At 39.6% G+C, this 27216-nt stretch overlaps 3 protein-coding genes across 6 annotated transcripts; all 3 read left to right on the plus strand.

The window, feature by feature from the left end:
* The first annotated feature begins 1586 nt into the window (after nt 1–1586).
* On the plus strand, nt 1587–6470 carry cers3b (ceramide synthase 3b). Its single transcript, XM_034233587.1, has 10 exons — nt 1587–1759; nt 1878–1995; nt 2313–2400; nt 3929–3933; nt 4121–4170; nt 4251–4344; nt 4472–4600; nt 5716–5822; nt 5902–6055; nt 6197–6470. Exons 1-10 carry the CDS (start codon nt 1587–1589, stop codon nt 6314–6316), a joined length of 1038 nt encoding a protein of 345 aa, XP_034089478.1. The 3' UTR covers nt 6317–6470.
* A 510-nt stretch (nt 6471–6980) lies between these two features.
* Nucleotides 6981–10196, plus strand: cfap161 (cilia and flagella associated protein 161). Of its 2 annotated transcripts, XM_034233674.1 has the most exons (8): nt 6981–7113; nt 7760–7849; nt 7947–8164; nt 8248–8329; nt 8729–8764; nt 8850–8972; nt 9131–9204; nt 9967–10196. In XM_034233674.1, the coding sequence occupies exons 1-8, from the start codon at nt 7051–7053 to the stop codon at nt 10151–10153; spliced, it is 873 nt and encodes a 290-aa protein (XP_034089565.1). In that variant the 5' UTR covers nt 6981–7050; the 3' UTR covers nt 10154–10196. The 2 variants fall into 2 exon arrangements, with proteins under 2 accessions (XP_034089565.1, XP_034089566.1); XM_034233675.1 differs by lacking the exon at nt 7760–7849 and having other exon boundaries at nt 7005–7113.
* Nucleotides 10197–11003: 807 nt separating this feature from the next.
* Nucleotides 11004–22132, plus strand: LOC117557632 (high-affinity choline transporter 1-like). Of its 3 annotated transcripts, none has more exons than XM_034233542.1 (9): nt 11004–11196; nt 13528–13717; nt 13816–13929; nt 15691–15846; nt 16009–16097; nt 16300–16446; nt 20237–20390; nt 20693–20910; nt 21018–22132. In XM_034233542.1, the coding sequence occupies exons 2-9, from the start codon at nt 13534–13536 to the stop codon at nt 21531–21533; spliced, it is 1578 nt and encodes a 525-aa protein (XP_034089433.1). In that variant the 5' UTR covers nt 11004–11196; nt 13528–13533; the 3' UTR covers nt 21534–22132. The 3 variants fall into 3 exon arrangements, with proteins under 3 accessions (XP_034089433.1, XP_034089431.1, XP_034089432.1); XM_034233540.1 differs by having other exon boundaries at nt 15949–16097; nt 21018–22129; XM_034233541.1 differs by lacking the exon at nt 11004–11196 and adding an exon at nt 12727–13039 and having other exon boundaries at nt 15949–16097; nt 21018–22130.
* The last annotated feature ends 5084 nt before the right edge of the window (nt 22133–27216 follow it).

Genomic DNA, 27216 nt, shown 5'->3' on the forward strand with positions numbered 1-27216 from the left:
GGGCAGCGTCAACAACACTGAAAGGCTTTGTTGCTGCTGCCCCCCTGTGGTGTGTGCTGAAACACTGAGAAATGATTTGGTGTCTTTCTTTGGTGTCCTGTCTTTAGATATCGAAGCTCAGTGATGTTTGCTTTTATATCATTCTCAAACCTGACAATACCAAAGTTCTCAGGCAAAAGAAGAAAAACACCTTTAAATTGTAATTACTTGCTGAAAATGTTGCCTAACAAAAACTTAAAAGGGTAAACGTTGTTATTGTAACCAAGGTTTCGTGAGTTTTTATGATATTTTCGTCCCTGACAGCTGTGCTATTTTTGCAGAGTGAAGTTTCACTCTTTCTGTTTGTGTACGAAAGATCCTTTTTCTCCTCTATCCATAACCTGCACTGGCTCCTCCTCCCCTCCCCATCACTGAATGGGGCTTTTGTGGGGGCTTCCCTGCATTCCAAGGGAATTCTTGCAGGTGAGGGTACACAAACTATCCCACTCTTTAACCACTGCGCGTCACATTTATGTCTGAAAATACTAAAATGCTCTGTCAGGGCTGTCCAGCGCTGAGCTAACCTCACTTTAGAGGACCGGTTGCAACTTCAAGGGTGTGATCACAGCAGAGAGAGTGGGAGGGGAGGATCACTTTGTTTCTATCCAGGTGAGACAACGTATGCATTCGGAAAAACAACAACATGCCTACTGCAGCCTGATGCCTCACACAATGAGCTGCATCGTACAGATTAGGGAAAGCATTAGCTGAAAAGTTAATTTGCCTTATTTTGAAACTTTTGAGGCCGTTTTTGAAGAAAATTGCCACAAAAGCTGAAATAGTGAACGTATAGGATCTAGGGCTTTTATCTGGAGTGGATTAGTGAAGTACATGAACTGTGTGAGTAACAGGCTATACACACACACAGAGGTCCCTGAACATCTCAGTGGGAAGGTGAGTGTGTCTGTGTGTTTCAATGTGCATATATAAATGTATTTATTTTGTTAACAAAGGGACTGAATATGCAGTACGTTTGTTGGACTGTGTCCACCTTCTGCCTCAGCTTCCCTCTCTTCAGTTGGTACTGGTCAAAACGAAACAGCCAGCAGGTATGTACTTGTTTTCACATTGAGGTTAAAGAATAAACTAATGTGAGCTATACTGTATCCCAGTGAGTAAATCATGGCATTACAGGAAATATTTATAGTTATTAATGACTGATTATACATTTCTGGAAGTAGTTTTCCAACAGATTAAATATCAAGTTTGTATCTTCTCTGTTATGGGCAGAGTCCACAAGAGGACAAAAGGGCTTCACTTCTCTAATCTTTTGCTGCTCCGCCTGACAGAGACAAGTCTAATCTCATTTTGAAATGTATTACACATAAAGCACAATTACTTTACTTGATTGTGTAAAGTATCAAATGTAATTTATGTAACAATAGTGAACTCATGTTCTGTCCTTGAATCAAGTAAACTCACTCACTCACTTTTATGTTGAAGAATGTGATTTCAGAAACTGAACATGAAACCAAATGGTCATCAATAGTGTAACATTTGTTGTTGTTTTGTGTTTTTCTTGGGTGTATTATGTGTTCCCTAGCAGCATGTTGCATACAGTCAGTGAGTGGCTGTGGTGGGAGCGTATGTGGCTGCCAGAAAAAGTCTCCTGGTCGGATCTGGAGGACAGTGAAGGTCGTGTTTACGCTAAAGCCTCTCAGCTCTACGCTGCTCTGCCCTGCGCCCTCTGCCTGCTCCTCGTCAGATTCCTGTTTGAGAGGTGAGCAGATGCCATTGTCTGCTTTTGAAATATATGGATTACGTTGCACAAGTTTGGAGGCCTGTTTTGCGTAAGACAATGTGTTGCACTATACTCACACACCTTTACAGTAATGCAGGTACCTGGCCACACCGCTGGCTGATCTTTGGGGAGTCAGGGACCATGTTGGTTTCACAGCAGAGACAAACCCTGTCCGGGAGAAGCACTTCTGCAGCCAAGCACGGGTTCTTTCACAGGTCTGTTAACAATCAACAATTTAGTTACATTATTCAATGTTATTTACCTAATTGACTCTCTGTCGCATTTCAAACTTTATGCTGATTAAAGATGCAACAATCACAACCACTGCCTTTTTTCAGAGTCTGATTGTTTAAATCATATTAAACTGAAAATCTTTGGCATTTCGAAAAAAATAAGAAATGTTTAAGACGTCATTTTGGACTTTCAAGAAACTTGGATGGACATATTTCCCTATATTCTGACACTTTATAGATTAATCAATTAATATTTAAATTAATCGGCAGATCTTGGCATGATCTTTCTTGTGTTTCAGGCTGACTTGAGGTCTCTTTGTAAGAAGACCAGCTGGCCAGAAAGGAAAGTTCAAGTTTGGTTCAAGAGGAGGAACCAGGAGCGCCCAGGTGTGTGTGTGTGTGTGTGTGTGTGTGTGTGTGTGTGTGTGTGTGTGTGTGTGTGTGTGTGTGTGTGTGTGTGTGTGTAAAATGTTGTGTTTGTTTCCCGGGGAAAACACTCACGAGAAACACCGGCTGTTGTTATGCCTGCTGTGAGGTCAAGTTACTCCGTTCTCCGCTTGTAATTATGCCGAAGCTTCAAAGCTGTATTTATCATCTGAATTTGCCGAAACAAGTTTAATATTCTTAAAGCCAAGACTTTGTTTAATTGAAATCAGATGAAAACAAACTGTAACGGACCCTGCCGTGTTATTTATGATTACTCTACGCTTACATTCATAATGTCAGCCGGAGGGAGGGGGGGCGGCGCTGCGGAAGAGATTGCCTGTCATCTTCCCTTTACAAGCTTAAAGAATGTATTTATCGTGTGAGTTTGGAAATAAAAGTTTCATATTCTGAAAGCCAAGACTTTGTTTATTTAAATGTTTTTTAAAAACATCCGAAATAAAAAACCTTTTTTTTATTTTTAAAAAACTTTTTTATTGGCTCATGCTAGGCCCCTGATCTCCGTAGGCCCCTGATCTCCATAGGCCCCTGGGCTTCAGCCCAGGTCAGCCCGTGCATTAAGGCGGCCCCGCCTACACCGGGTTATATTTTTGGACGTTCTGCCTCTGCCTCCTTGCTTGGTCTGGGCCGCTCAACGGTCAGCTTCACAATTGGTGTCAGAAGTGAGATTTGACCAAGTGAGGAGGTGAAAATGAAGAGGGACCAAAGAGAGGAACCGCGGCTGGGGGTGGCTATGCCTGGAACTGACCAGGGGGCCACGGCTGCTGAAGCAGCAGGAGATGACACACAAGCAGCAGGAGACGAGACACAAGCAGCAGGAGACGCGACACAAGCAGCAGGAGACGCGAGACAAGCAGGAGGAGACGGGCAGGAGTAGCGGCGTTTGCGGGCCGAGGAGGCGGACCCGGACACACGGGGAGTCGACAGGGCCTGGGTCGTGCTGGAGGCAGACCAGCGCCTTGCAACCGGCCAGGATGGCTTCCGGATAAGTGGCAGCACGACATGTTTGACAACGGCGTCACTGGCTTCAGCGGCCCCGCTGGAGGTGGCGGCGTTGAAAGCGGGTGGCTGACTGGTTTTTCCCCGAAGCCGAGACTTTTAGGACGCTGTGCTTCCTGGGGAGAGGGGTAGGGAAATGTGACACTGTGAACTGACGGCTTCGGGCATTTTTATACAATTTATACTATTTATTGATGTAGTGTTTATTGTATTTTATTTTGAAATGTGTTCCCCTTTCCCTATGTCTGTTGACGTTGATTGTGTGCACCTGGTGCCCTGTGTTGTCTCCTCCCCCCTCACCTGTGTCTTGTTGTGCTGATTAGAGTGTGTGTATTTAGGCTCTGTTTCCCTGTCTGTTGAGAGGCTGGCTGTGTGTGTGTGTGTGTGTGTGTGTGTGTGTGTGTGGTGCTTGCTCTCTATGATGTAAGTAGCTGTGGCTTGTTAGCATGTTTATACACTGTTTCTATTTCAGGATTTGTAAGTTAATTCTTTCTTTAAACACATTTTTGGCTTTACTGCTGTGAGGTCAAGTGTCTCTTATTTCGCTGTGCTGTGTGTTTTTCTCTTCTCATCTTATGTCTCAGGGTTTTTCACACACTGGCAGTGCACATGGCACACAGATCATCCCGTAGACTCCGCTCAATCTCTGTTTTTGTTTTTGTAGAAACCTTGGCTTTTTAACCTGAAAGAGGTTTGGGCAGGCTTTCCTAAACAGGTAAATATCTGCTATATCTATCAGATGGTACAATATTACAGTATGTAGTATAATTAACATCTTTATGCGTCTGGTATGTGTCCATGCTCCCATCTCAGTACTATTATTACCTCTTGGAAATGGGCTTCTATCTTTCTCTGCTTCTTAGCCTAACATTTGATGTGAAACGGAAGGTGAGTGTGTTGATGTATAACATCAACAAGTTCTCACATATTTATTTTAACACAAAACCTGTATTATCCTTTTTTGTCATTAAGATGGATTAATTGTAGATTTGACCTGTAGTGTGTATGTGTGTAGGACTTTAAAGAGCAGGTGACTCATCACATAGCCACACTGACTCTTCTGAGTTTCTCCTGGATTTCAAACTACATCCGGATAAGAACTCTTGTGATGGCCTGTCATGACTCCGCTGACATACTGCTAGAGGTGAGTGATGGTTTTTACATCAGTGCATGTTGCAAGTTAAAGGATGTGATACCATACTGTCGAGCAGGGGTGGGGAACCTTTTTCCTCTCAAGGGCCATTTAAATTTTTTCAACATCCTCCAAGGGCCGTACAAATTATTCACCTCTGCTTAAAAATACTAAAATCACAGCCCATTCATTTGGCCTTTCTTTCATGCTGTACAATGAAAAAGCAACCTCTTAATCCAGATATCTTACCATGACTCGCCTATGCATGCACGTGCACGGTGTGGCATGACCACCAAAACAGAAAGACATGGACACAAGATGTGTGCAAATGTATTTAGTTTCCTATCCATCTGAACATGATTTAAGTGGGGGGGACCTAACCTCCCCTAGGGGGGTCCGGGGGCATGTTCCGCCGGGAAGATTTTTTTTAAATATTGACGTTAAAAGCATAAATCTGGTGCACTTTGAGAGCAACACTAGGAGATCTATGGATACATCTCTCAACACCCATATGAAACAGAACTGGAAGCAGATTTTCTTTCACTTCATAGACATGATTATCGTGACCGCCTGGCTGCTCTACAGAAGAGATTGTGAAGGCACAGGCATGAGCAGGAAGGAACAAAAGAGGCTGTATACCTTCAAATCATACATTGCTGAAGGTCTGCAAAAGAGTGGAAAGAGTTTGGAACGCAAGAGAGGTCGTCCCAGTCTCACAATTGCTGGTGAGTATGAGGAGAAGAAAAGGACCAGCAACTCCAATTCCAGTTTATAATTGATATAATATCAGGGACCCCTAAGCTCCTAAAATACATGGTGAAACATTTGTTTCCTCCCAAAATAAAAAGTCATGCCATAGAGGGTTAATATAATTGCTATCGGGATGTTAAGAGCATTCCATGGAATATAACAAAAAGTGTATCTCGAGCCGGTTTCTCAAACTTACCTATCCCACCTTTAAGTATTATTTATCTTGACCGCCGTTATTAGCATACAAAATAAATGTGCATTGAATGAGAATTATTACATGAATACAACTAAATATCAATAACAATCATGAATCAGTGACTTTATGGTTGTGAACTGTTCCCTTTAAACAAAGCAGTGACACTGATTGTTTTTCGCAGGGTGCCAAGGTGTCTAACTATGCAAAGTGGCAACGGACTGCTAACACCATGTTTGTGGTGTTCACAGCTCTCTTTACGCTGACAAGACTTGTCATTTTTCCTTTTTGGTAAGTTTTTTAAATGGAGTGATTCTGTATGGAGATCTTGGTCAAATATGTTACAACATATTGTGTATGTTTTGTACAGGCTGATCCACTGTACATGGGTGTACCCACTGGAGGAGTTTGCTCCCTTCTTCGGCTATTACTTCTTCAATGTGATGTTATTGGTTCTTCAGATACTCCACCTTTACTGGGCTGTTCTCATATTGCGAATGCTTCTTAAGTTAATATTCATTAAGGTGTGTTTACAGGTGTTGCTGTTTATATTTATATATGTAAAGGAAATAAATGAAAACGCTGCACATTTCTCAAATGTCTCTCAAGAGTCTTGGGATTGCCCTTATTTAAATGTTTCTCTGTGGCACATTTCTGTCCTGCAGCTGGAAGGTGACGATCGGAGTGATGAGGAGGATGACAGTGATTCACCAAAGGAAAGAAACAACAAATTGAGTCACATTAATGGCTCTGGAACCAGAGGCCGGGGGGCAAATGGTCACTGACACATTTACTGACAAAAGGAGATGGACAAAAAGGGAAATGAACAGCAGAAGACTTATTCAGTGTGCAGCAGCTGGAATCTAATGGCACTTCAGAAAGGAGTAAATACACTTAAGCAGAAATAATTATATGCACAGGAACTGTGAAGGATTGTAGTCAAACGAAATAATTTGAAGCTTTGTTTTTTCTGGAGTTTGCTGAATTCATAATAACTATTAATCTTGTTGTACTCATTATTAAAAATAGAGGAATACTCTTTAAAATGTTGTGTTTTTTATGTTGTTGAATTTTTTTTATGGGTATACAAAAATTACGCGTGTTTTATATGCTTCCACGTGTGTTTATATGCTTCCACGTGTGTTTGGTGATGCACATTAATGCAAAGACGAAGCTCTACGGAAAATGTTTTACAACTGTGAGTTACTGAAGAGTGTTAAAAACTGTACATGTGACAGCATGGACATGCCTTGCGTGGGAGGCAGAATGAGCTAAGACTGAGAGGTTTAACTGACTGGATCATGGAAGTACAAAGACAACTCTGGATAGCTGCCTGCAATACCAGCACGCCCTCTCGCGACAATCAGCGAGAACTGACTGAAGGTTCGTCAGTTCATCGCTATCAGTTGCCATAGAAACATCCACACAAACTATGCTTGAGCTCAGTTAAAACACGAAAACGTAGATTCACGTTTTATATCAACAGTACACAAAAAGTGCTCTGACTATTACTGATACAATGGCTCAGTATCGCACAAGTGTGAAAATCGGAAACTGGAACGAGGAACTGCGCTTAGAAGAGGTTTGTTATATTATAATGTTCATAACTTTAAACTATAGCTAGAATAGCTACCTAGCAACACACCAGTTGGAGTGAAGTCATTCATCTAAGCTAACATGTGTGCCTGCGTCAACATGTAAACGCAAGCTTACAATTTGTTTGTACGCTAAATGCTACATCTCTTGGATAATGACTGCAAACGGATTTAAAATGGCAATTCAGTATTCTTATTAAGCTACCCATTTCAGTTTTTAAAAAGCAGGTTATCCACTTGGACAACTTACTCAACAAACAACAAAAGCAGGTATAATAAGGCTGGATAATCAACCGAAAACAATGTTTGCTTTCTTTGGCAATTGAAAAACAATATTTAACTAGAAGAAAAATGATTAATTGTATTGGTAAAATTACAAATTCCTGTTTACTGATACTGTATGATTCACATGGGAAGTAATATACTTTAGAAGCCATTCAGTAACAAAGACATGACCAAGGGGGGAAAACAGCATTTTATCAAATAGCGAATGTAAGATGAAGATAGTAATACATCTTATTCTACATTATTTATATGTGGGGAAAAAAATGCACTTATAGTGTATAACCTGCAGTAGTGGACACATTCAATAATTAAGAATTAACACTCTATATATGTTGATTTGTTTTCAAGGATACAAAGAGAGAGCACCTGGAGAAAAAAGAGAGGGGTGAGCTTGCTGCCCAGAAAGTAGACTTCCTAAAACAGCACATTTTGAGCCCGGTAAAAAGAGTTTAAGCTATTAGAACATCTTTAATAACAACAATAATATCACAGTGATGATGTGGATGGAAATGATGCTGTTTTTGTATTTGTGAAGGTGGATCTCACTGTGACAACCGATGGAAGATTGCACTTTGGGGATGTTGTGATGTTGGTCAACATGGGAGGAGAAGAGAGGGACTGCAGTGCATTGAGCATTAATGCAGATGTTAACAGTTTTAATAAGATTCCTACACCTAGCATTATATCCCCGTGTGGAGTTGTCGCAGGAAGAGGTATTCAGGCCTGCCCGCGCACTGCCTTCATCATTACCAGGTATACACATTAACACATCAACTTACATAACAGATAAAACATTCCCAGATGTTAACCTGTAACTCTGCTTATGTGACCACTAGTGTAGATGGCAGTCCTGAAGGGTCGACTCTTCATTTTGATCAAAGCTTTGCCCTGAAAACAACAAGTGGCTTTGCCAGGGGAGTAAGTGAAAACACACACATATATATATATATGATTATATAATTAAGATCTTAAAACAAAGACTGTCTGTTGTAGAGGTGCACCCCACTGTTTCTTCACATGGAGTTGAGTTTGTATGCCGTGAGAACAGTTGTGTAATATCCTCTGTGGTCCTGAGGGGAGCCTTATAAGGTTAAGAAAGTAACCGGATTATGACCCTTCTTTTTGGGCTTGGAAGCTATTTTTTTAAGATGTAGTTTAGAGACAATGTATTTTCTAAGTGCTCATTTACTTTCAGTGAAACAAAACGTGATTCCTTCACATGTTGTTTTTTTAAACACAACATGTTTTTCACTTTACATTTTGCAGTACACGTCTCATCTTTAAATTGTCACTTTGTGTGTTCAAATATTTTCTCAGCTTTACTTGACAAGTGACCTGCAAAGTTTTCAAAAGGTAGATCACGTTTTAACGTTATTCATTTATTGACTACATTTTCTCTGGTTATTTTTCATATATTTTATTGTGACTTTATTTAAAGTGTGCAAAGAAGTCCCGGCTACAAGAAGTTAACTTGGAAGACGGCAGCTCCTTTCTGTCATGGTGGAAGATAGTTCACTTTGACCCCCAAGAGAGGCTTGAATATGAGGGTCAGCCTGTTCCTGTAAGTCTTAACCAAATCTTCATGCTGAACTAACCTGTCACAACATCAGACTGTTATTGTCTGTTCAATCTGTAAATAAACTGTTAGTGTAATGTTGCTCAACCTCTGTTGCACTGAGAATTTCCAATAAATCATCCACTGGCTTTTCTTTTTTCCAGGCTAATATGAGTGTGCTGATCATACACTGCAAGACAAACCAGGCTCTCGCTGTGCTGGGTGGTCACGTCATTTGGTATTTTCCATTTCCCCTTTAAAAGTCACCATATGTTGCTGTGTTAAAGGCAATGCTTTTGATTTGATGTCTGATGCGAGGTACACAGGTTTGGCACAAATAATGGCCTTTAACAAAAAGACAAATATCAGACGAAGAAAACTGCAATGTGGATGTAGGTCAGCTAACTATAAAGCTAAAAGCTTGACAAGGCGCTATTAAAAAAAATATAAGGTTACAGTGATCTGAAAAACCTCTCTCTGATCTCTATAATCTTAGTCAACTCCAAGGCAATCTCTCAAGGTGGCAGTAATCATTAAATAGAGACTTACACAATGTTGCTAATTTATGATTACTGGCTAAGATTCTTTGATTGATAGTTTTTCACTAAAACGTATATTCACTATGAAAAGATGTGTATCTATCTATCTGTCTGTCTGTCTGTCTGTCTATCTGTCTGTCTGTCTGTCTGTCTGTCTGTCTGTCTGTCTGTCTATCTGTTTATTTCTAAACATAATGCAAGGTAAAGTCAATACAGTATGTTTTAGTGCCATTTGAAGATTTTTTTTAAGCATGTTTGATGAATATTGAAATAATATTGTGAATCACAATTGTTTCAGCTAGAATAATCGTGACATGACATTTTCATTTTGTCCCATTCCTGATGTAAATGTACTTTTGTTGAAACGACAGCCTCAAACTCATCAAAGCCACTCAAAAGTCATGTTACAATGCCTGCATGCCGGGTGTCGTCCTGTAGGTAACAGTTGTCCCTTTCTGTAGGAACACGTATGGCAAAGAGTATGAGATGACGGCTCACACATTCCTAGACTCCCACAAAGCAGAGCAGGACAACAACCGCTGGACACTGTGCAACTCTGACCCAGCAGGGGAGGGCCTCGTCCTCCTCACCCACCCACAGCTAGGGGCCCCCAACAAGGTGCTCACACAGGCAGACCCTGGCATCTAACACAACCCACTCATCGACTTCACTTTTACATTTTCAAATAAAGGTTGTTTTCACTTCTGTTTGAGTTGCTGACCTTTTTTCTCTCAAGCAAAGTCATTTTGGGATGGACTCTGTGATTATATGATACACTTTAGCCAGCCAACCACCAGGAGGCTTTGTAGCAAGAGGCATTTGATACGTTTCCTCAAACAGCACTATCATTGTTTTAGTTGGGCGATAGCATAAGAAACCCACCGTGATATCGGACAGTTGGATGACTCAGGCCAATTTCCCATGCATTTGAAAATGTCCCTGAAATACATGATATAAGAGATATTGATAGGGGGTGAAGTAGGGTTCTTTCATGGAAGAAGCAGTGCATTTTAGGAAAAGGGGAGCTAAAAGGTCAATTATCATATCCCTGCAGCCCTTTTTTTTACAGGGCAAACAAAGGGAAAGGATGAAGAATTTATCTGCTTTTGCTGCAGTTATTCTCATGTAAATAATGAAATGCTTTGATCACAAAAGTAAAACAGGGATGAAACACAAATATAGATTCCTGATTGTCCTTCCATTGCTGTCTTGCACCTTTCCCCCAGGATTGTTAAGTACAAGGTTAAAAGTAATCTTAGGGTTTAGACATGTGGCCTTTCACAGGTAAACTATAAAAACTACTGTAGGCACCTTCCTCTATAGATAACATGCCTAGATACAGATAATAGATAACCATCATTGCCTCTTGTCCAGGGTGCGTTCAAGTACATACGTTTTAGCAACACTAATTTGCAACGTTTCACGACGATTTCAAAAATATTGTGTGACCTTTACACTTTTGACGAGGGCGTCATCAACAATGATTTAAAGGGGACGTCGTAGCCGCTAACAACCATTTGAGACGGCACATCAAACGGGCTCTTATCATTTGAAACGATTGGCTTCTTCTTCTTTTTTTACAACAATGCGCTGAACGCGTCGGTGTCATGTTTCAGATGGAGACAATACTAAAGTGAGCAGCTACACGTGCAGCAGATGAGCGTGAGAGAGGACGCAGGCTCCACACAAAGGTAACGTTACGGTTCACCATTTGATGTATGGAGGTTATAAAAACGAATCATTGTTTCATTAAAATAGACAACATTCAGCTTATCTAGCCACTGTTGTGTTCTTATTATAATTATCATTATTCATGTTTGTAATCGTAATTATCTGTTAACGCGTGTGTGGTCGGCAGATTTCAGTATGCAGTTGCGTTTTTATTTCTGCCTGAATATGTTTATAATAAGCGCATTTATCTGAGCCGGTTTACAAATTATACAATTAATATTCAATATATTGATACAATGTTAAGGTTTGTTTCAAATAAAGATGTCTCGTTCTGTTGAATTATACGATATACCTCTCCGTGGCGTATGGCCTGTCCTCAAATAGCTAATGTCATATTATACCGTTATTTTATAAAAGCAAAAGCCATTTAACCTCCTACACATATGATTTATTATTCTGTAAAACACCCATGTATGATGGTTCTTAGAAATCAAATCAAATCAAGTTTTATTTATATAGCACATTGATAAACGATTTTTGGTCAAGCCAAAGTGCTGTAGCCTACATATAATAAAAATAGCCTACAGTAGAGACACTTTACAGCAAATACAACAGCACAGATTCAGAATATCAGTATGAGAAAAACGACACCCTCTATCCTTAGACCCTCACATCGTACAAGGAAAAACTTCCAGATAAAACCCACAGTTTAAGGGGGGGGGGAGATGGGAGAAACCTCAGGGAGAGCAACAAAGGAGGGATCCCTCTCCCAGGACGGACAGACGTGCAATAGATGCCGTGTGTAAATCGAAGAGATAATACATTTTACAGCATATAGACCGAATGTTAGGAAATGCATGTGTCTGTAATAAGAAGATGAATCCACGAGGATGTCAGCTACAATCCTGTGGAAGCCATCAGGGAAGCAGCATGACGAGACCCAAGGCAGGACCGCAGAGACAGGTTCAGCCACGACCCGAAGTCCACGACTTAATCCAGAACTCAGGATAGAGGATCCAAGACACAGGACTACAGCAAGAGGATCAGCCTCGACTCCGGATCCCGGCGTAGATATAGATACAAAACAAGAAAAAAGATGTGGCTGGGTTAATCGGAACAAGAGAATACACAGACACAGACAGAGAGGTCATTGGATAAAAGTTATTCTTGATAACCCTACAGTGCTTCTCAAGGTGTGGTCCGCGGACCACTGGTGGTCCGTGAGCGCCCCCTAGTGGTCCGTGAGTATATTGGTAACATTTCACATTTGAAATACATAAATAAATTTAAGTTTTCCGCACTCTCGCGGGAATATCTCAGCAATGGAGTGAGCTTAAGTTTCACTTTCGATTGCATGATATAGCCCAGATAAACACCGTCATCACACATGTTGCCACTTGTTTGTACCATTTTCAGGCGATTTGTAAAAAACGATGTGTTTTTGGATATTTGTGGAGTTAGGTGGTCCGCGAGTGTTTTTTTATTGGTTAAGTGGTCCTTGGTATGCAAAAGTTTGAGAAACACTGCTCTAGAAAGATCTCATGAACTTCCCCACTCAATCTATCAAGACCCGAGCAGTTCTATTAGATATAGGATAAGAAACAGAGATAGGGAGCACAACAACCTATCTCTTCATGCACTCCCCCGCTTATCTAAGCGACTCTACCCAGATAATAAAGATAATATCAGATAAGGCTTAGTCATGGTCAATGGTTGCTTTAGGTCGATCTTTGTGTTGTCCTTTATAGATGGATCTGAACGTTTCCATTTATAACACTGTGCTACCAGAGAACATTTAAAGACCATTGCATTACTGACTGACTACACTCCTTTGCTTATGTAACGAAAAGTGAGGGCTACGATGTGAGTGAAATAACCAATTATTTTGTATCCATAGTTAAGTGCTCAACTATACTTTCTGCCAAGGTTATTTACCTAGTAACTGGTAAAAATGTGTAAACTTATACCTAGTTGACACAGTAAGCTGAAAAGGCTGTAGTGCTTTTCAAGATATCATAATACACAATTATGTTGTGTATTATTTTACAAGAGTATCATTAATAGCACTTGCATTCCTTAACGAATACATAGCTTTTTATTTGTCCTTTTTAATTCACACATGAGTTTACAAACTTATGCTTTACCACGTTTTCTTTATTATTATTTATCAGAAAACATGACACATCATGATATATACTGTTAACAAGATATGATTGCAAAACATGCATTGTTTTAAAAATGATTTCTACATTCATTGTGCCCTTTATTATTTTAACCAGTATAAGCAATATGGGTTTTATATGTTGTACTGTATGTCAGTTGAATTGATGCCCGTTGCTTTGTTTAACCAGACAATCATGGCAGTGAATGTTCCTGGACTGGCGGCCGTGGTGGTTTTTTACATCGTCATCCTGGTTATTGGGATCTGGGCATCTCGAAAGTCCAAGAAAGTGGAGAAAACATGTGCTGGCACAAAAAGCGAGGTTGCCATTGTTGGTGACCGCAACATCAGTGTCCTGGTCGGGGTTTTCACCATGACAGGTAAAACCTTTGTTTATATGCCTGTCATTTCATATTTCTTGATGTACTTATTGTGTGTGCTATGTTTCTACCTTGACAAATGATTTTCTTTTCTTTAGCAACATGGGTTGGTGGAGGTTACGTCTTGGGAACTGCTGAGGCTGTTTATTCTCCGTCTCAAGGTCTCATCTGGGCCATGGGGCCTCCTGCATATCTTACCAATTTTGTTTTGGGTAAATTCCCTCAACCAACAATAACACACAGCAGGGACAAAATGTTGGAGCAATTGTACACTAAAACAAGAGTATTATATTGTTTATAAACATTTAGGGCTGGCTGCCCTTGAATAAAGAAATACTTAGTCCACTAACACTCAGACGATTTTGTCGACGAATGGATTAGTTCATGTAATTTAGAACTGAGTTTCTCCATTTCAAATCATGCAAATTCACCCCTTAATGTTGTGTTTGCCAGAGACGTGCCCATAAATCTTGGGAACAAGTCATTTAGCAAGAGAATGCAGCCCTAAGATTATCTGACATTTAACAAGGTTTTCTTCTTGTTTTGGGGAAATAGAAGATACCTGGGTTTGTTTTTTCATCCCCACAAGATGTGGTTCTTGAGTGTGCTTTTTAGTTGGTGTGAAGGTTTGTGGGTCATAGTTTTTGATGATATTCTTCAACAGGAGTAAAGTCAAGAAGACACTTAGAGTAATACAAATTACGTCTCGAAATTAATGTGATTTGCACATGCTCAAAATACACCTGCTGGTAAAACATTAGTGGCAGTTACATGTATGTATACAAAGCTGAACTTATACCCAAAACTTATAAGGCAAGGCAAGTTTATTTATATAGCACCTTTCAACACAAGGCAATTCAAAGTGCTTTACAAAAAACGAAAGACATTAAGAAAATGGCATTTCAAATCAGTCATTAAAAAGAAAAGATAATAAAATAAACATTAAAAGAAAAAATACATGGATAAAGGTTACAGTGCAGTTTAAGATGTGAATAGTTCAATTAAAAGCAGCGGCAAAAAGAAAAGTCTTTAGTCTGGATTTAAAAGTAGTCAGAGTTGCAGCGGACCTGCAGGTTTCTGGGAGTTTGTTCCAGATATTTGGAGCATAATAACTGAACGCTGCTTTACCATGTTTAGTTCTGACTCTGGGGACAGAAAGCTGACCAGTCCCTGAAGACCTGAGAGATCTGGATGGTTCATAATTTAGCAGGAGGTCAGAAATGTATTTTGGGCCTAAACCATTCAGTGCTTTATAAACCAGCAGCAGTATTTTGAAATATATTCTTTGACACACAGGAAGCCAGTGTAAAGACTTCAGAACAGGAGTGATGTGATCCACTTTCTTAGTGTTAGTGAGGACTCGAGCAGCGGCGTTCTGAATCAGCTGCAGCTTCCTAATAGATTTTTTAGTGAGACCTGCAAAGACACCATTACAGTAGTCCAGTCTACTGAAGATAAAAGCATGGACACGTTTTTCCAAATCCTGCTGTGACATTAGTCTTTTAATCCTAGATATATTCTTTAGGTGATAGTAGGCTGATTTAGTAACTGTTTTAATGTGACTGTTGAAACTCAGGTCAGAGTCCATGACTACACCTACATTTCTGGCTCTATCTGTTGTTTTGAACATTGCAGACTGAAGCTCAGCGCTAACTTTTATACGTTCTGACTTGGCTCTAAAAACCATTACCTCAGTTTTATCTTTGTTTAATTGGAGAAAGTTCTGACACATCCAGTCATACTCACATTTGAGCATGAACTGTTTTTTTGGCAGCTTTTTCTCAAAGAAGGACTTAAATAATGTATTAATTATCTAAATTATTTCTTATGTTTCTCCATTGTTTGTGTTAAAACCTAATTTATTATAAACTCAGCTCCACTTTAATTCATTATATATATTTATAATGACAACACACTTCAAGTTATGTTTCACTTCAACAGTTGTTTTGTCTGTTTACTCTTTGCTTCTTAAGGAGGATTGTTTTTTGCAAAACCTATGAGGTCAAAGCGCTACGTGACGATGTTAGACCCGTTTCAGCATCGCTATGGAAACATGCTCACTGCAACACTCCTGCTTCCTGCTTTGATGAGTGATATTTTGTGGGTTGCCTGCATTCTCGCTGCTCTGGGTAAGAAACGCATTGTACAAAACCAAGGCTATGACTCTGCCAAACTCTGTGACATTGCATGTTGTGTTTGTGTCTCTGAATACTGTCTTGTGTTATTTATAGGAGGAACGATGAGCGTCATTCTTGGTCTGTCATCTGCCCTCTCGATCATTATCTCTGCAGGTGTCTCCATCACCTACACATTTCTAGGGGGATTCTACTCTGTGGCATATACTGACATCATCCAGCTGTCCTTCATCTTTGTCAGCCTGGTGAGAAATACAGAGGTTGCCGTAAAGTAGGGAGTGACAGATATGACTGAAAATAGAGAAAAAGGAGGCAACAGGAGTAATGGCACTTAAACAAGACAGATAACTGCATACAGTAGATAATCAAGTATGACACAAAGCGCAAGTAATTCAATAGATGACCTGTCCTGATTTTTGCAATAACAGCTGTTTTCTTCTGTTTCAGTGGCTCTGTATTCCTTTTTTGTTACTTAGTCCTGCAGTTGCTGACGTCTCACATACAATCAACCTGAACCAAACCATTGGAACCTCCTGGGTCGGAGAGTTGAAGTTGGAGGATGCAGGAAAATGGGCGGATGAGATGCTGTTATTGGTTAGATTCTAAATTAATTTTGTTTCACTGTTTATGTAGTGGATTAAGGAGATTAAAATAAAAACATCCTTAGAATTATCACTGCACACATGCAACCACTGAATATACTGCATCTCTAGTTCAGACTTCCCTTGCATCCATGACTTGAACTTGAATCATTGAAGTTATTCAGTCAAGGAAACATTTCTAGTTTAAAGTCACCATAATATGTGTTTTTTGTTACGCGAGATTCTCTAATGTCTTTGTTTCTGCAGCTGATTATGTACAGCTCTGGGGCCTCATTTATAAATGGTGCGTACGCACAAAAGATAGAAAAAAAATAGAATGTTACCTCTCATTTATCATATATGAAGAATTAATTTTCACAAATTGATTAAAGCCAATCTTAAAATGATTTAACAAACGCCTGTTTGAGACTCCTCAGTGCTCACAAAAACATAATTTGGAGAAATAAAAAAATACGGAAATGTTATTGATCACCCCTCGATTATGTTCTCTTGTTAAGAAATGTATTCTCATAAATGACTAAGGACTAATAAACAGAAGGACAGAATTACTTAAAACTTACGCCGTTTTGCATTTCTATAGGTTGTATAGATACGAGCATGGTTTTATCATGTTTAATCATATTGTATGCAGTTCGCCAATAGCCTACTTGATAAGTCGCTCGTAAAACACAGGAGGTATGGAAAGAACACCATATGTGGTAAATTGTACAGCTAATATAACACAACACATTAGTTGTATTTCCTTTAACTGGTGGATTATGGATAGTTGCTGATCGACAGCTGGAACACAAACCACCAAATACAAAAAAATAATTCAGATCCAGTCGTCATGACTCCACTCCGGAGGGATTCCCCGATCATTTCTTACAGTTTTTCATCAAGGGGGGGTCTCCTGTCCCCGGTACAAACACACTGCCTGAGGAAGGTTATGTGTATTTTTTTTGTCATTAACCTTTTTGGGACCACTTATTTATTTATTTTGGTGACGATCCGACCTCCATGCTGGTACTCTGGTTCAAACTGCATCCACCAAACAATATGATTGATCTCGAGCTCCCCAAAATGACCAAAATCTGACACAGTGTTGTTGTGGAAATATTTTCCAAGGCCCATAACTTTGACCCAGTGTATCAGTTCAAACTGTCCTGACTGAGCACAGGCACCTGTAACCTTGGCTGCTGTGCTCTCAGTGTTTTGTCTCCCTGTTCCTGCCTGTTGGCGTCAGCTGATAGAGGTGTTATCATTCTATCTTGTTATGCAGCATGTTGATGATGCTCTCTGAACTAGCTAAATACATGGGTCTGGGGTAGAGTTCTTCAGAATTGACGTGGCAACTCTACCGTGAAGTCAGAACCTCTGACTCTTGGACTTGTGATATGAATCCTCCGGCCGTTAACTCCAAATAAACCATCATGTGTTTGACATCAAAGCTACTGCTCTTCCCGTGTCTCCTTCCTGAGTCGGTGACTCCCACTGCATAGCTACACAGAAGTTTCCTCTACAAGTGTGAGATGTCTTTTTTAGCTGTTCTGTCGTCATTTCCTGCTATCTTCTTCATAAAGTCAGTCAAAATGAATGAATGAATGGGCGTTTGACTATTTATAGGCAAATATAGGCGTTACGTGAAGCCCGCAAAAGCTGCACCGCATTTCGAGTCGATTGTGATTTATAAAGGGAAACCGCCGTACGCAAGTCCTGTGCCGGTGTCAGTACCAGATATGTTCGGGCTACCAGATGTGTTCGGGTGTATTTCCGTCGCATCCGTCTTCCGTCATATCCGTCATATACTCACCTCCCTCTGCTCCCAGCGCTCTGCTGCCACACACCGGCCGTCTGCGGAACTGCAGCCAGAGGAACTCGGGACAGCCTGTTATGTGTGGGGTGCTATGGTGGGGTCCCATGTACTTGTGCACATAAATAATGTTTCTAATTATTTACAATTTAAAAAAAAATATATATATTCTGCGTTACTTTAGCCAACACTTTTATAAGGCCACTAGATTAGATAATTACGAAATGTGTAGATAGAATACATATATTTCAGGTTGTTATTTTGTTATTATGTTTAATGTTTTATTTACCTTTTAGTATTTGTATATAGTATCTGAACTTTCGGAGAGGAGTTGGGAGACACACGACACATCAAATCACATCTACAGATCAAGGCGAAGCGAATGGAAGTACTCAATACTCCTAGCGTGAAAATGTTTGTGAAAACGTGTGCAAAGTCTCCGAAAATCCTAAAAATAAGCTCATATTTGAATTCCCCATAAAAAAACACATCATTCAGTAAAAACAAGGCCCCACTGATCATCTACTCTCTGAGACGATTCCAGGGATGTCTGGCTTGAGTTTCGACCACCAGGGAAAGTGGACAAAAGTGCCCGAGATCAGCCTCTTAATTTACCCAGGGCCTAGTGCTTGGCTTTGGGCATGAAAATTCAGGAAACTCCCCTGAGTATTTTATTAAATATCTGAACTTTGGAGAGGAGTTGGGGGACACACGACACATCAAATCACATCTACAGATCAAGACGAAGCTAGTGGAAGTACTCCTAGCGTGTGAAAATGTTTGTGAAAAACGTGTGCAAAGTCTCCGAAAACGGAGCAGTGGCTGTGAAGCTAGCTTTGCGGCTAGCGGTTAGTTGTTATTGTTTGAAGTTGTTGCTATGGAAACAACATGACGGAGAAAAAATTAATATCTTCTATATAATAACGGAAAAGTAAAGAATGAAGTGTAGGCTATGCCTGTTTGAAGTTGTTGCTAAGGAAACAACATGACGGAGAAAAAGTATAATCTTCTACATATAATAACGGACAAAGTAAATAATGAAGTGTCGGCTATGTTTAAATGTTCGGAATTTGACCGTGATGGCCCTCTTGAGTTGCCGTAAAATATGACGAATATGACGGATGACGGATGCGACGGAAATACACCCGAACATATCTGGTAGCCCGAACATATCTGGTACTGACACCGGTACGCAGTCTTTTATGAATCGGAAAGTGTCGGTGTGTATTTATTTGCTTTGTCCTACGTAAGCAACCTTCCCACGCCAATCCTACGCAAGGCTTTATAAATGAGGTCCCTGGTCAGGTACAAAGTCACCTGGAAATTGTTGTAATTAAAAGACCTGTTATAGACAATGTGTATTTCTTATAGGAGGTTAAGCACATGTGCACTAAAACTACTGTAGTGGCATTCCAAAAAGTCCATGAGGTGCAGCTTTGTCTGCAAACGTAGCTTACAAGCACTCTTAGCTGGGTAGCACAAAAAACACTACAACAACTAGGCTAGGTGAAATGATAGTCTACCTTGGCTGTTTTTACCTTAATTTATTGCTTTCATATTTACAACGTTTTATGCATTCAGGTAACATCATCGTTGTTACCACCCCCAGCATGCCACATGCCTGACTACATTTCATTTCCTGTATAAATGCAGTCCCATTACATGTGACTGCCACCCAGTGTACACAAAAGTGCATTACACCAAATAAACAGGCAAAAGAAAAGAATAGTTGGCTCTGCAGTACCTCACACTCTGGCCCATTTTTGTTGATGGCAGGCAGACACAAAAGTTCCAAACAATGCAAACAAAGAGCCATCGAACACATAGTATTCTCAGTCTTAGTTCACTGTTGTTATATGAATCCCTGCAGTGAGCCTGTACTGTAGACTTCCAATCTAGAAGAACATAATCATCTGTCTGTCTGGTGCTTGTGTTGCCGAGTTGTTCTCTGATTAAACTTGTGTTTTTTGCGCATCTGTGTGTGTTTTAGGCTTTAGGCGGACTGGCCTATCAAGCTCTATACCAGAGGATCCTCTCCGCAGCCTCCTCTGCTCAGGCTCAGGTCACCTGCTTCGCTGCTGCTGGATCTGTTTTTATTATGGGAATCCCCTCAGTTATCATTGGAGCAGTGGCTTCGACTGCAGGTACACATGAATGTGCTCACTCAGCTGTGCACACAGAGCACACACGCCAATCATTCATAATAAATCTAACAGTAAGGTTGCATGTGTGTGTAAAGAAATTCCTGGTTATTCTCAGCATATTAAACTAATTATAGTAGGACATTAGCTTGCTTTCAATTATTTTGCTTCCTTCTGCCCAATGCTTTTTTTCACCATAATCTTAAAAGCTTCTTCCCCTCCCATTATTCTTTTCCTCTCGACCCTGACTGTCTCTTTCTCTACCTCCTCTATCTGCTCCCCTTCTTTCTCTCTTTTTCTCTAAGACTGGAACCAGACAGCGTATGGTCTACCCCCTCCTTTTGAGCGAGGGGAAGCGGGGAAGATCCTGCCTCTGGCCCTGCAGCACCTCACCCCCACCTGGTTGTCAGTGTTGGGCATTGGCTCTGTGGCCGCAGCAGTTATGTCCTCAATGGACTCTGTGCTGCTGTCCTCAGCATCCATGTTTACACAAAACATATACAAGATGACTTTGAGGAAGCAGGTGTGTGTGTGAGTTTGTGTGTGTTTGTGCGTGTGTGCATGGTTCAGCATCAATACAATTGAACGAACTCCATTTGGTTTTCGTCCCTTTCTCCTGTGTTATTGCAGGCCTCGGAGCGGGAGTTGCAGTGGGTGATCCGTATCAGCGTGCTGGTGGTTGGCCTGGCAGGAACAGGCCTGGCCTTTGGTGATGACAGCGTGTTCGGCCTCTGGCTGGTAAGCGGTGACCTCCTCTACTGCGTCCTCTTCCCGCAGCTCATCTGCGTGCTGCACTGCGGCTTTGCCAACAGTTACGGAGCCTTCAGCGGCTTCACAATGGGACTGCTGCTGCGTGCTCTGAGCGGGGAACCGCTGCTGGGGATCCCCGCTGTCATCCTGTACCCCGGCTGGAGGGAGGTGGACGGTGTCATCATACAGTACTTTCCCTTCAGGACTCTCGCCATGCTTGCCTCCTTGACAGGTGTTATTGCAGTTTCCTGGCTGGTGCAGTTAGGCTTTTATCACAAACTAATTCCTCAGTCCTGGGATTTACTGGGGGCGTTTGAAGAGAAAACAAAGGGACAGGAGGAGGAAGTACCTGTTCCTTTGGAGGAAAAGAACAACATCCTTAATACAAAATTATAGTGTTAGTACAATCTCAGCCAAAGGATACCTAAACCTTTTTTTATGCAAAATTCCTACCAACATTCTTCTCTGCACAGACTATTTCCGCACAATCTTACATGTATTGTACACTTCACCTTTAATACTGATGTAAATGCTTTATATTCACCAAGTTCTGAACAGCATTATGTGGAGAGTATTTCAAAGGGGCAGTTTATACACTCTAAAAACAAATGCCTTGGCTCAACAAAGAAAATCAACGCAACAGTTTGCATCGATCTTTATTGAGTTAAGACAACTTCTAATGAAATTGTCTTAAAGCAACAAAGTTATTTGAGTTAGGGGAGAAGGCTTTTCCTCTACAATCAGAGGTGTTTTTAATTACCACTTACTTAATAATTGGTCGCATAAAGACAAGTTTTGAAAAAGATGAAGTTGTTCCAACTAGTTTTACCACATGATTTAAAAGGAATTGTAAGTTGTATGTACTTAATTACCCTCATTCGGGATACAAGTTTTTAAGTTGATTACTCCAAAAATTAAGTTGCTCCAACTTGTTTTACCGTATGATTTAAAAGGAATTTTAAGTTGTATGTACTTAATTACCATCATTGTGAACACACGTTTTTAAGTTGACAACCATTTATAAATTAAGTTGCTCCAAATATATTGTATTCAATAGTTGTTTTTTTAGCTTTTTCATGTTTTTGCCTTTAAAGAAAGAAATTAATTGATTCCACAACAAAACTATTAGGCAATTCACTTTTTATTTTGAACTGCAGTTGTTTATTTCAACACATGATGTTTCAATCAGGAGAGAATTCATTTTGTTTGAACATTTATTGACACATGCCATATGATAAGGTGCATGAACACCTGAAATCACAGCTGACTGCAGGAGAGAGGAGAACCATTTTATAGTTTGGCTGCAGCACGGTGATTGGCTGCTGGAGAATGAGGTGAAATTTAATAGGTTAAAGAGAACGCCTGTGATGAGCTGGTTATATGCAGCTGCGGAGTGAATGTATATACACCCAGTCTTCCTGAAAGAACTTGCGCTGAGCTTCATTTCAATCTTGAAAAAAAAGATAAATAACACAAATTTAAATTGCCCCACAAATAATAAATAAACACATAAGCCATATTACCATGGGAAATGGGGACACAGCAAATAAATGCTGCCATCACAACAAAGTTAGAGGCCTTTGCATATTTAAAACCAGTGCTAAATATGTAAAATCTGTAAAGTTTTTGTAAAACTACAGAAACAAACTCTCAATGGCCACCAATCTGCAGATCACACACATCAATTTTACTAAAGATGTTTACACTGCCAACAGTCATTATTTCAAACAGTATGAACACATTTAACGCAGAATGCTTGCTCATTCATTTGTTTCCCTCGACCACGATGGTTGCCATCGTATGGTCAGATCCTGGGGTGGACCGGTCACTGATGAAGGCGATATTCATGTACTTTTGAAGCACATTAAATAATAGGTTAGCGCATAAGAGATAATGAATTAGGTAACTGCATACTTTTTAAACTGTCACTCTTAGCTAATTCAGAGCCATTATTACCAGCTGCTAAAGCAACGCTGGTATTGTTTTCACCTATTGAGTCTGCATGTGTGTGTCGTCATGGCAATGTGGTCCTGAAGACACACAGAGGTGCTTTTGAGTACTTTGCCTAGTGTTTAAATGCATGTGGACAGATGTAGTCAATCACAACCATGCAAGTTTTAGTGTATCTTCTCATCTTTTTAGCAGGTTCCATACAATATGTGAACTGGTTGAGTGAAGAGCAGAAGCCACTTTTCAAATTGTACACAATCCTTTTCCCATGCCATTGCTGTCAACACCTATCTATGCTGAACGTTGCTAAGATATTAATAATTGGGGTGTGGCCAAAAGTGCAATATGCTTCAAAATGTAACTGACAGAGCAGTGCTTTTGTCCTGTGTCCACTGTGCCCATGGATTTTATTTTATTTCAAGATTTTTAATTACTTCGCTAAACTCCTTGAAAAGGTCCTCTTCCTTTTCTCCAAGGTACACCACAAGGCAGCGGATGGCTATAGTTCTCTGCGTACTTCAATTGTATTGTGCTATTTTTGAAAAAGGAAAAAAAGAGAAATGACCTAAATGAATATATTCTGAATGGGTGACTGCCAACAACTTGCATTTCAATGACAACTCTAAATAACGATCCTACCTCAAGAAGCATGTCCTTGATCTGCTTCACCGAGATTAATTTTTAATAAAAAGCGATATCACAATAGTAACCAAAGTATTTTTACTCTCACAGTAGCCTCTAATACTTTGTATCCTCTCACAGAACTATTCACAGTTCAAAGGCTGCTAATTTTGGTCAAACAGCAATTTGCCTATACAGTGCAACTACAAGCCTTACCTTAAAATGTCCTTTGTATATTTATATTTGTCTTAACTGTCGGAACTTGTCCAGGCATGTTAAGTGGGAGTGGACTTGATATCCTTAACTCAAGGTGTAGAACAATTAAGTTATCAAGCCAATTGCATTACTTACTACAACTTTTGTTTTAAGTCAATTAACGCAGAAATCAGAGTTCAAATTACACACAATATTAAGTTGATGTAATTACCAACATTATTACGTCAACACAACTTATAAATTAGTGTTTGCAACTTAAAATGTTTATCTAAATCAATTAACTCACATTTTTATCTTGCAACCATGCATTTAATTAAGTGGAGGTGAAAGGTCGCCTGAATTCGTTTTTAGAGTGTACGTGCTGGCTGTTTGTTTTTGACTGAACAGCTTTAAGGCTACATCCGCAGACCTCAAGATTCTGATGTTAATTTCAGAAGTCAAACTTTTCCACATTGTCCCAAAAAATAGCATTTTCCCTTGTTTGTTTATCACTAGTAACACAAACATTTTTGTACTTTTTTAATGTAGACCCTTCCACTCAAACATTTTCAGTCAATTAATCTCAACGCAGACAGTGTTATTTAAATTGTAATTAATTGTACTTTTTAATGAGTTTTTTCTATTTGCATTCATTAAGCACTGACGGGCAATGCAATATCATTGGTGATGCAATACTTGAGGTGTGTTCCTCAGAAACAAAAAAGTCCACCAGTATGTGCCTGCTGGTAAAAGTGTTTACAATGATATCATGTTTTTCAAGAGATTAACATTGAACTACTAACAAATTACATAAATAGAAGTGATATTTTTCAGATGTTTTTGTTGATGGCAGGTGTTCATAACAAAACCACCTCTGTTTCATTATCTTTGAATCTGATGTATTTTTAATGTGCATTTGTGTGTAAACGTAAGAACAAACAAACATAAGCTTATTGTTATCTTAATCACAGGGTCGTGTCAAGTGCCACAACTTTTGCATTTGTGTTTTCCTATAACATTAAATTACACCCCCCTGAAAGAAGTTGCCTGTTTTTGAAGCACTGATTTTACTTTTGGTTTCAGTATCATTTGACAATAAATGAAAAGTGCAATGTCACCTTTGCGTCAGCAGAGGGCGCTCACTAAACACTAAATGGACCTTACCACACTGAATGGCACGGGATGGTGTTTCCAAAGAACTGCCTTTAACAGGGAATAGGAATACAATATAGATTAACAAAAAGCCAGCAGTCACTCAGGTCCATTTTAACTTGGAGGAGATGTGTATTTAGTTTCTCACACTCCCCCACGTTCTCGCTTAATCTGAAAACAAATCTCAAGTATTTCAAAAAACACTTGTTTCATGAGTTTATAAAGCAAATGTATAATCTAATCCAACATAAAATCATTAGTAATTTTTTAAGATTAAAACATTCTCAAGTAGCTTTTATTCTCTCCTTTCACCATCTACTCCCGTCTTGTACTTACCAATTCTCAGTATATTTATTTAGTTTTAATTAATATGAACTTTATCGAAAGGCCATGGTTAGAATTAGTCATTCATTTGAATTGCTGAATTTTTCTTCTGAGTATGATGCAATTATAAAACCGCTTTAATTTCCTCTTTTCGTTTACAATTATCAACACGTAATAAAATGGTAAGGGAAAACCTACACTTTACAAATTCAGGTGCGTTTAAATATATTACAAAAAGGATTTAGCTGTTTACCGAATACAACAAACAGTTATGTGATTTTAAATACTGAACTCCATATTGTCTCTAAATCCACTTTTCATCACAAACCTGCACCCAGGATCAAACAGCCTGAGAAGCGACGCCGTGCTGCCGCATCATGTCTGGGATGAATGGACCCTGAAGGCGGTCCTCTCCTCGAGCTCCATGTCACATTTCACTCTGAACCTATGATGAATTGGAAATGGGGGACCCTGATGTAAACAAGACGAAAGTCTTTCTCTGGTCTGCATCCCCTTAACAATTGTATGTTTTGAGCTGTACTGTACTGTACCCAATATACAAGCTGTTAATAAACTTTTCAATCAATCAATCAATCAATCAATCAAACCCCTCACAGTACAACCTACCTATGGAACAACTCCAATGCACAAAATAAGACTTTCTGCTCCTGAAGGGTTCAACCTAGTCATGTTCACTCCAGTCAAGAGGTCCTCTAATCAGAAGAAATTAATATGTAATCTTTATAAGGATAGTACTTGACAAAAGAAAGTATCCTCTATAGATTAAAAACATCAAAAACAGCATTGAATGTAATACTTTAAGAGGGAACCGTTTGTAAAGTTGTCTAAGTTGTAAAAGAGTATGATCTTAATTATAGTTATAGCCATCGGATAGCCATCCGCTGCCTTGTCGTGTACCTTGAAACTATTAATGATCTGGACATGCAGAAGAGGCTAAAATGATCACAACACATTGTCAACATTCATTTTCGATGTCTCTCTCCTTTCCATAACCTGCCCCCTCTCTTCCATCGTCTTTAGTCTCTCTGTATTCTTCCTGTTCATTACTCTCTCTGTCCTCTACTCTTTCTCTTTGTTCAATCTCCTCCTCACTTGTCGCTCCTGCCAGTGAATTAAAAGCAATTCAGCAGTTTAGTTCATTTCACTTGTTTGTTTGCATAATCTTTTTTATTTAAATCTGTTTTGTTTGATTCTCAAAAGAGAACAAAAATGTAAGCAAATTGTGTTTTATACAATTCTATGTTATTATGACATCATAACTGCAATAGATGTATGTTGTTTTACAATTATGCATATTGTAAATGAAGACTATTGTTATAGATAGATAGATAGATGGATAGATAGATGGATAGATAGATAGATGGGGTTATTAAGCCTACATTATTTTGTGTACCTGCAGTTCCTCCCTGACTTCCATCACTTTCTCTCTCTCTCTTTCTCTCTGCCTGTCCTGTCTCTTCCTTACCAACGCTGAGCTTCGACTGACTTGGTATTTTCATTATATCTGAGTCAGTGTAAAAAGAAAACAATACAATGTTATATCTTCAATGTTTTACTCAAATTGAAATGAAAGAAAAGCATTACAACGTTTGTTAAAAGGTAATCCTTCTGACATTGGATGAATGTAATTAACTTTAGCTCTCTAGCTAGTTTATTCACGCAGTTTAAATCAAAGTATAGCCTATGCTGCAATATAAGTTAGTGTGCATGTTGTCGGACGTCCACTGACTAACGTAGAGCGTTCATACAGGATCTGCTGGTCATATGATGTCCTGATGAACAGGAACACAAGCAGCCCGCTGGACTCAGATCTCTA

The sequence above is a fragment of the Gymnodraco acuticeps genome, unplaced genomic scaffold (genome assembly GCF_902827175.1).
Source record: "Gymnodraco acuticeps unplaced genomic scaffold, fGymAcu1.1, whole genome shotgun sequence".
NCBI lineage: Eukaryota > Metazoa > Chordata > Actinopteri > Perciformes > Bathydraconidae > Gymnodraco > Gymnodraco acuticeps.

What these genes read in the sequence shown, in the direction of transcription:
- cfap161 (XM_034233674.1), top strand. Translation starts at nt 7,051, where the DNA reads ATGGCTCAGTATCGCACAAGTGTGAAAATCGGAAACTGGAACGAGGAA. An exon ending in ACTGCCTTCATCATTACCAG is followed by an intron (nt 8,165 to 8,247) that starts GTATACACATTA and finishes TGTGACCACTAG; the next exon opens with TGTAGATGGCAGTCCTGAAG. An exon ending in ACCTGCAAAGTTTTCAAAAG is followed by an intron (nt 8,765 to 8,849) that starts GTAGATCACGTT and finishes CTTTATTTAAAG; the next exon opens with TGTGCAAAGAAGTCCCGGCT.
- cers3b (XM_034233587.1), top strand. Translation starts at nt 1,587, where the DNA reads ATGTTGCATACAGTCAGTGAGTGGCTGTGGTGGGAGCGTATGTGGCTG. An exon ending in TGGGCAGGCTTTCCTAAACA is followed by an intron (nt 4,171 to 4,250) that starts GGTAAATATCTG and finishes CGTCTGGTATGT; the next exon opens with GTCCATGCTCCCATCTCAGT. An exon ending in TTAAGTTAATATTCATTAAG is followed by an intron (nt 6,056 to 6,196) that starts GTGTGTTTACAG and finishes TCTGTCCTGCAG; the next exon opens with CTGGAAGGTGACGATCGGAG.
- LOC117557632 (XM_034233540.1), top strand. Translation starts at nt 13,534, where the DNA reads ATGGCAGTGAATGTTCCTGGACTGGCGGCCGTGGTGGTTTTTTACATC. An exon ending in CTGCATTCTCGCTGCTCTGG is followed by an intron (nt 15,847 to 15,948) that starts GTAAGAAACGCA and finishes TGTTATTTATAG; the next exon opens with GAGGAACGATGAGCGTCATT. An exon ending in CGGATGAGATGCTGTTATTG is followed by an intron (nt 16,447 to 20,236) that starts GTTAGATTCTAA and finishes TGTGTGTTTTAG; the next exon opens with GCTTTAGGCGGACTGGCCTA.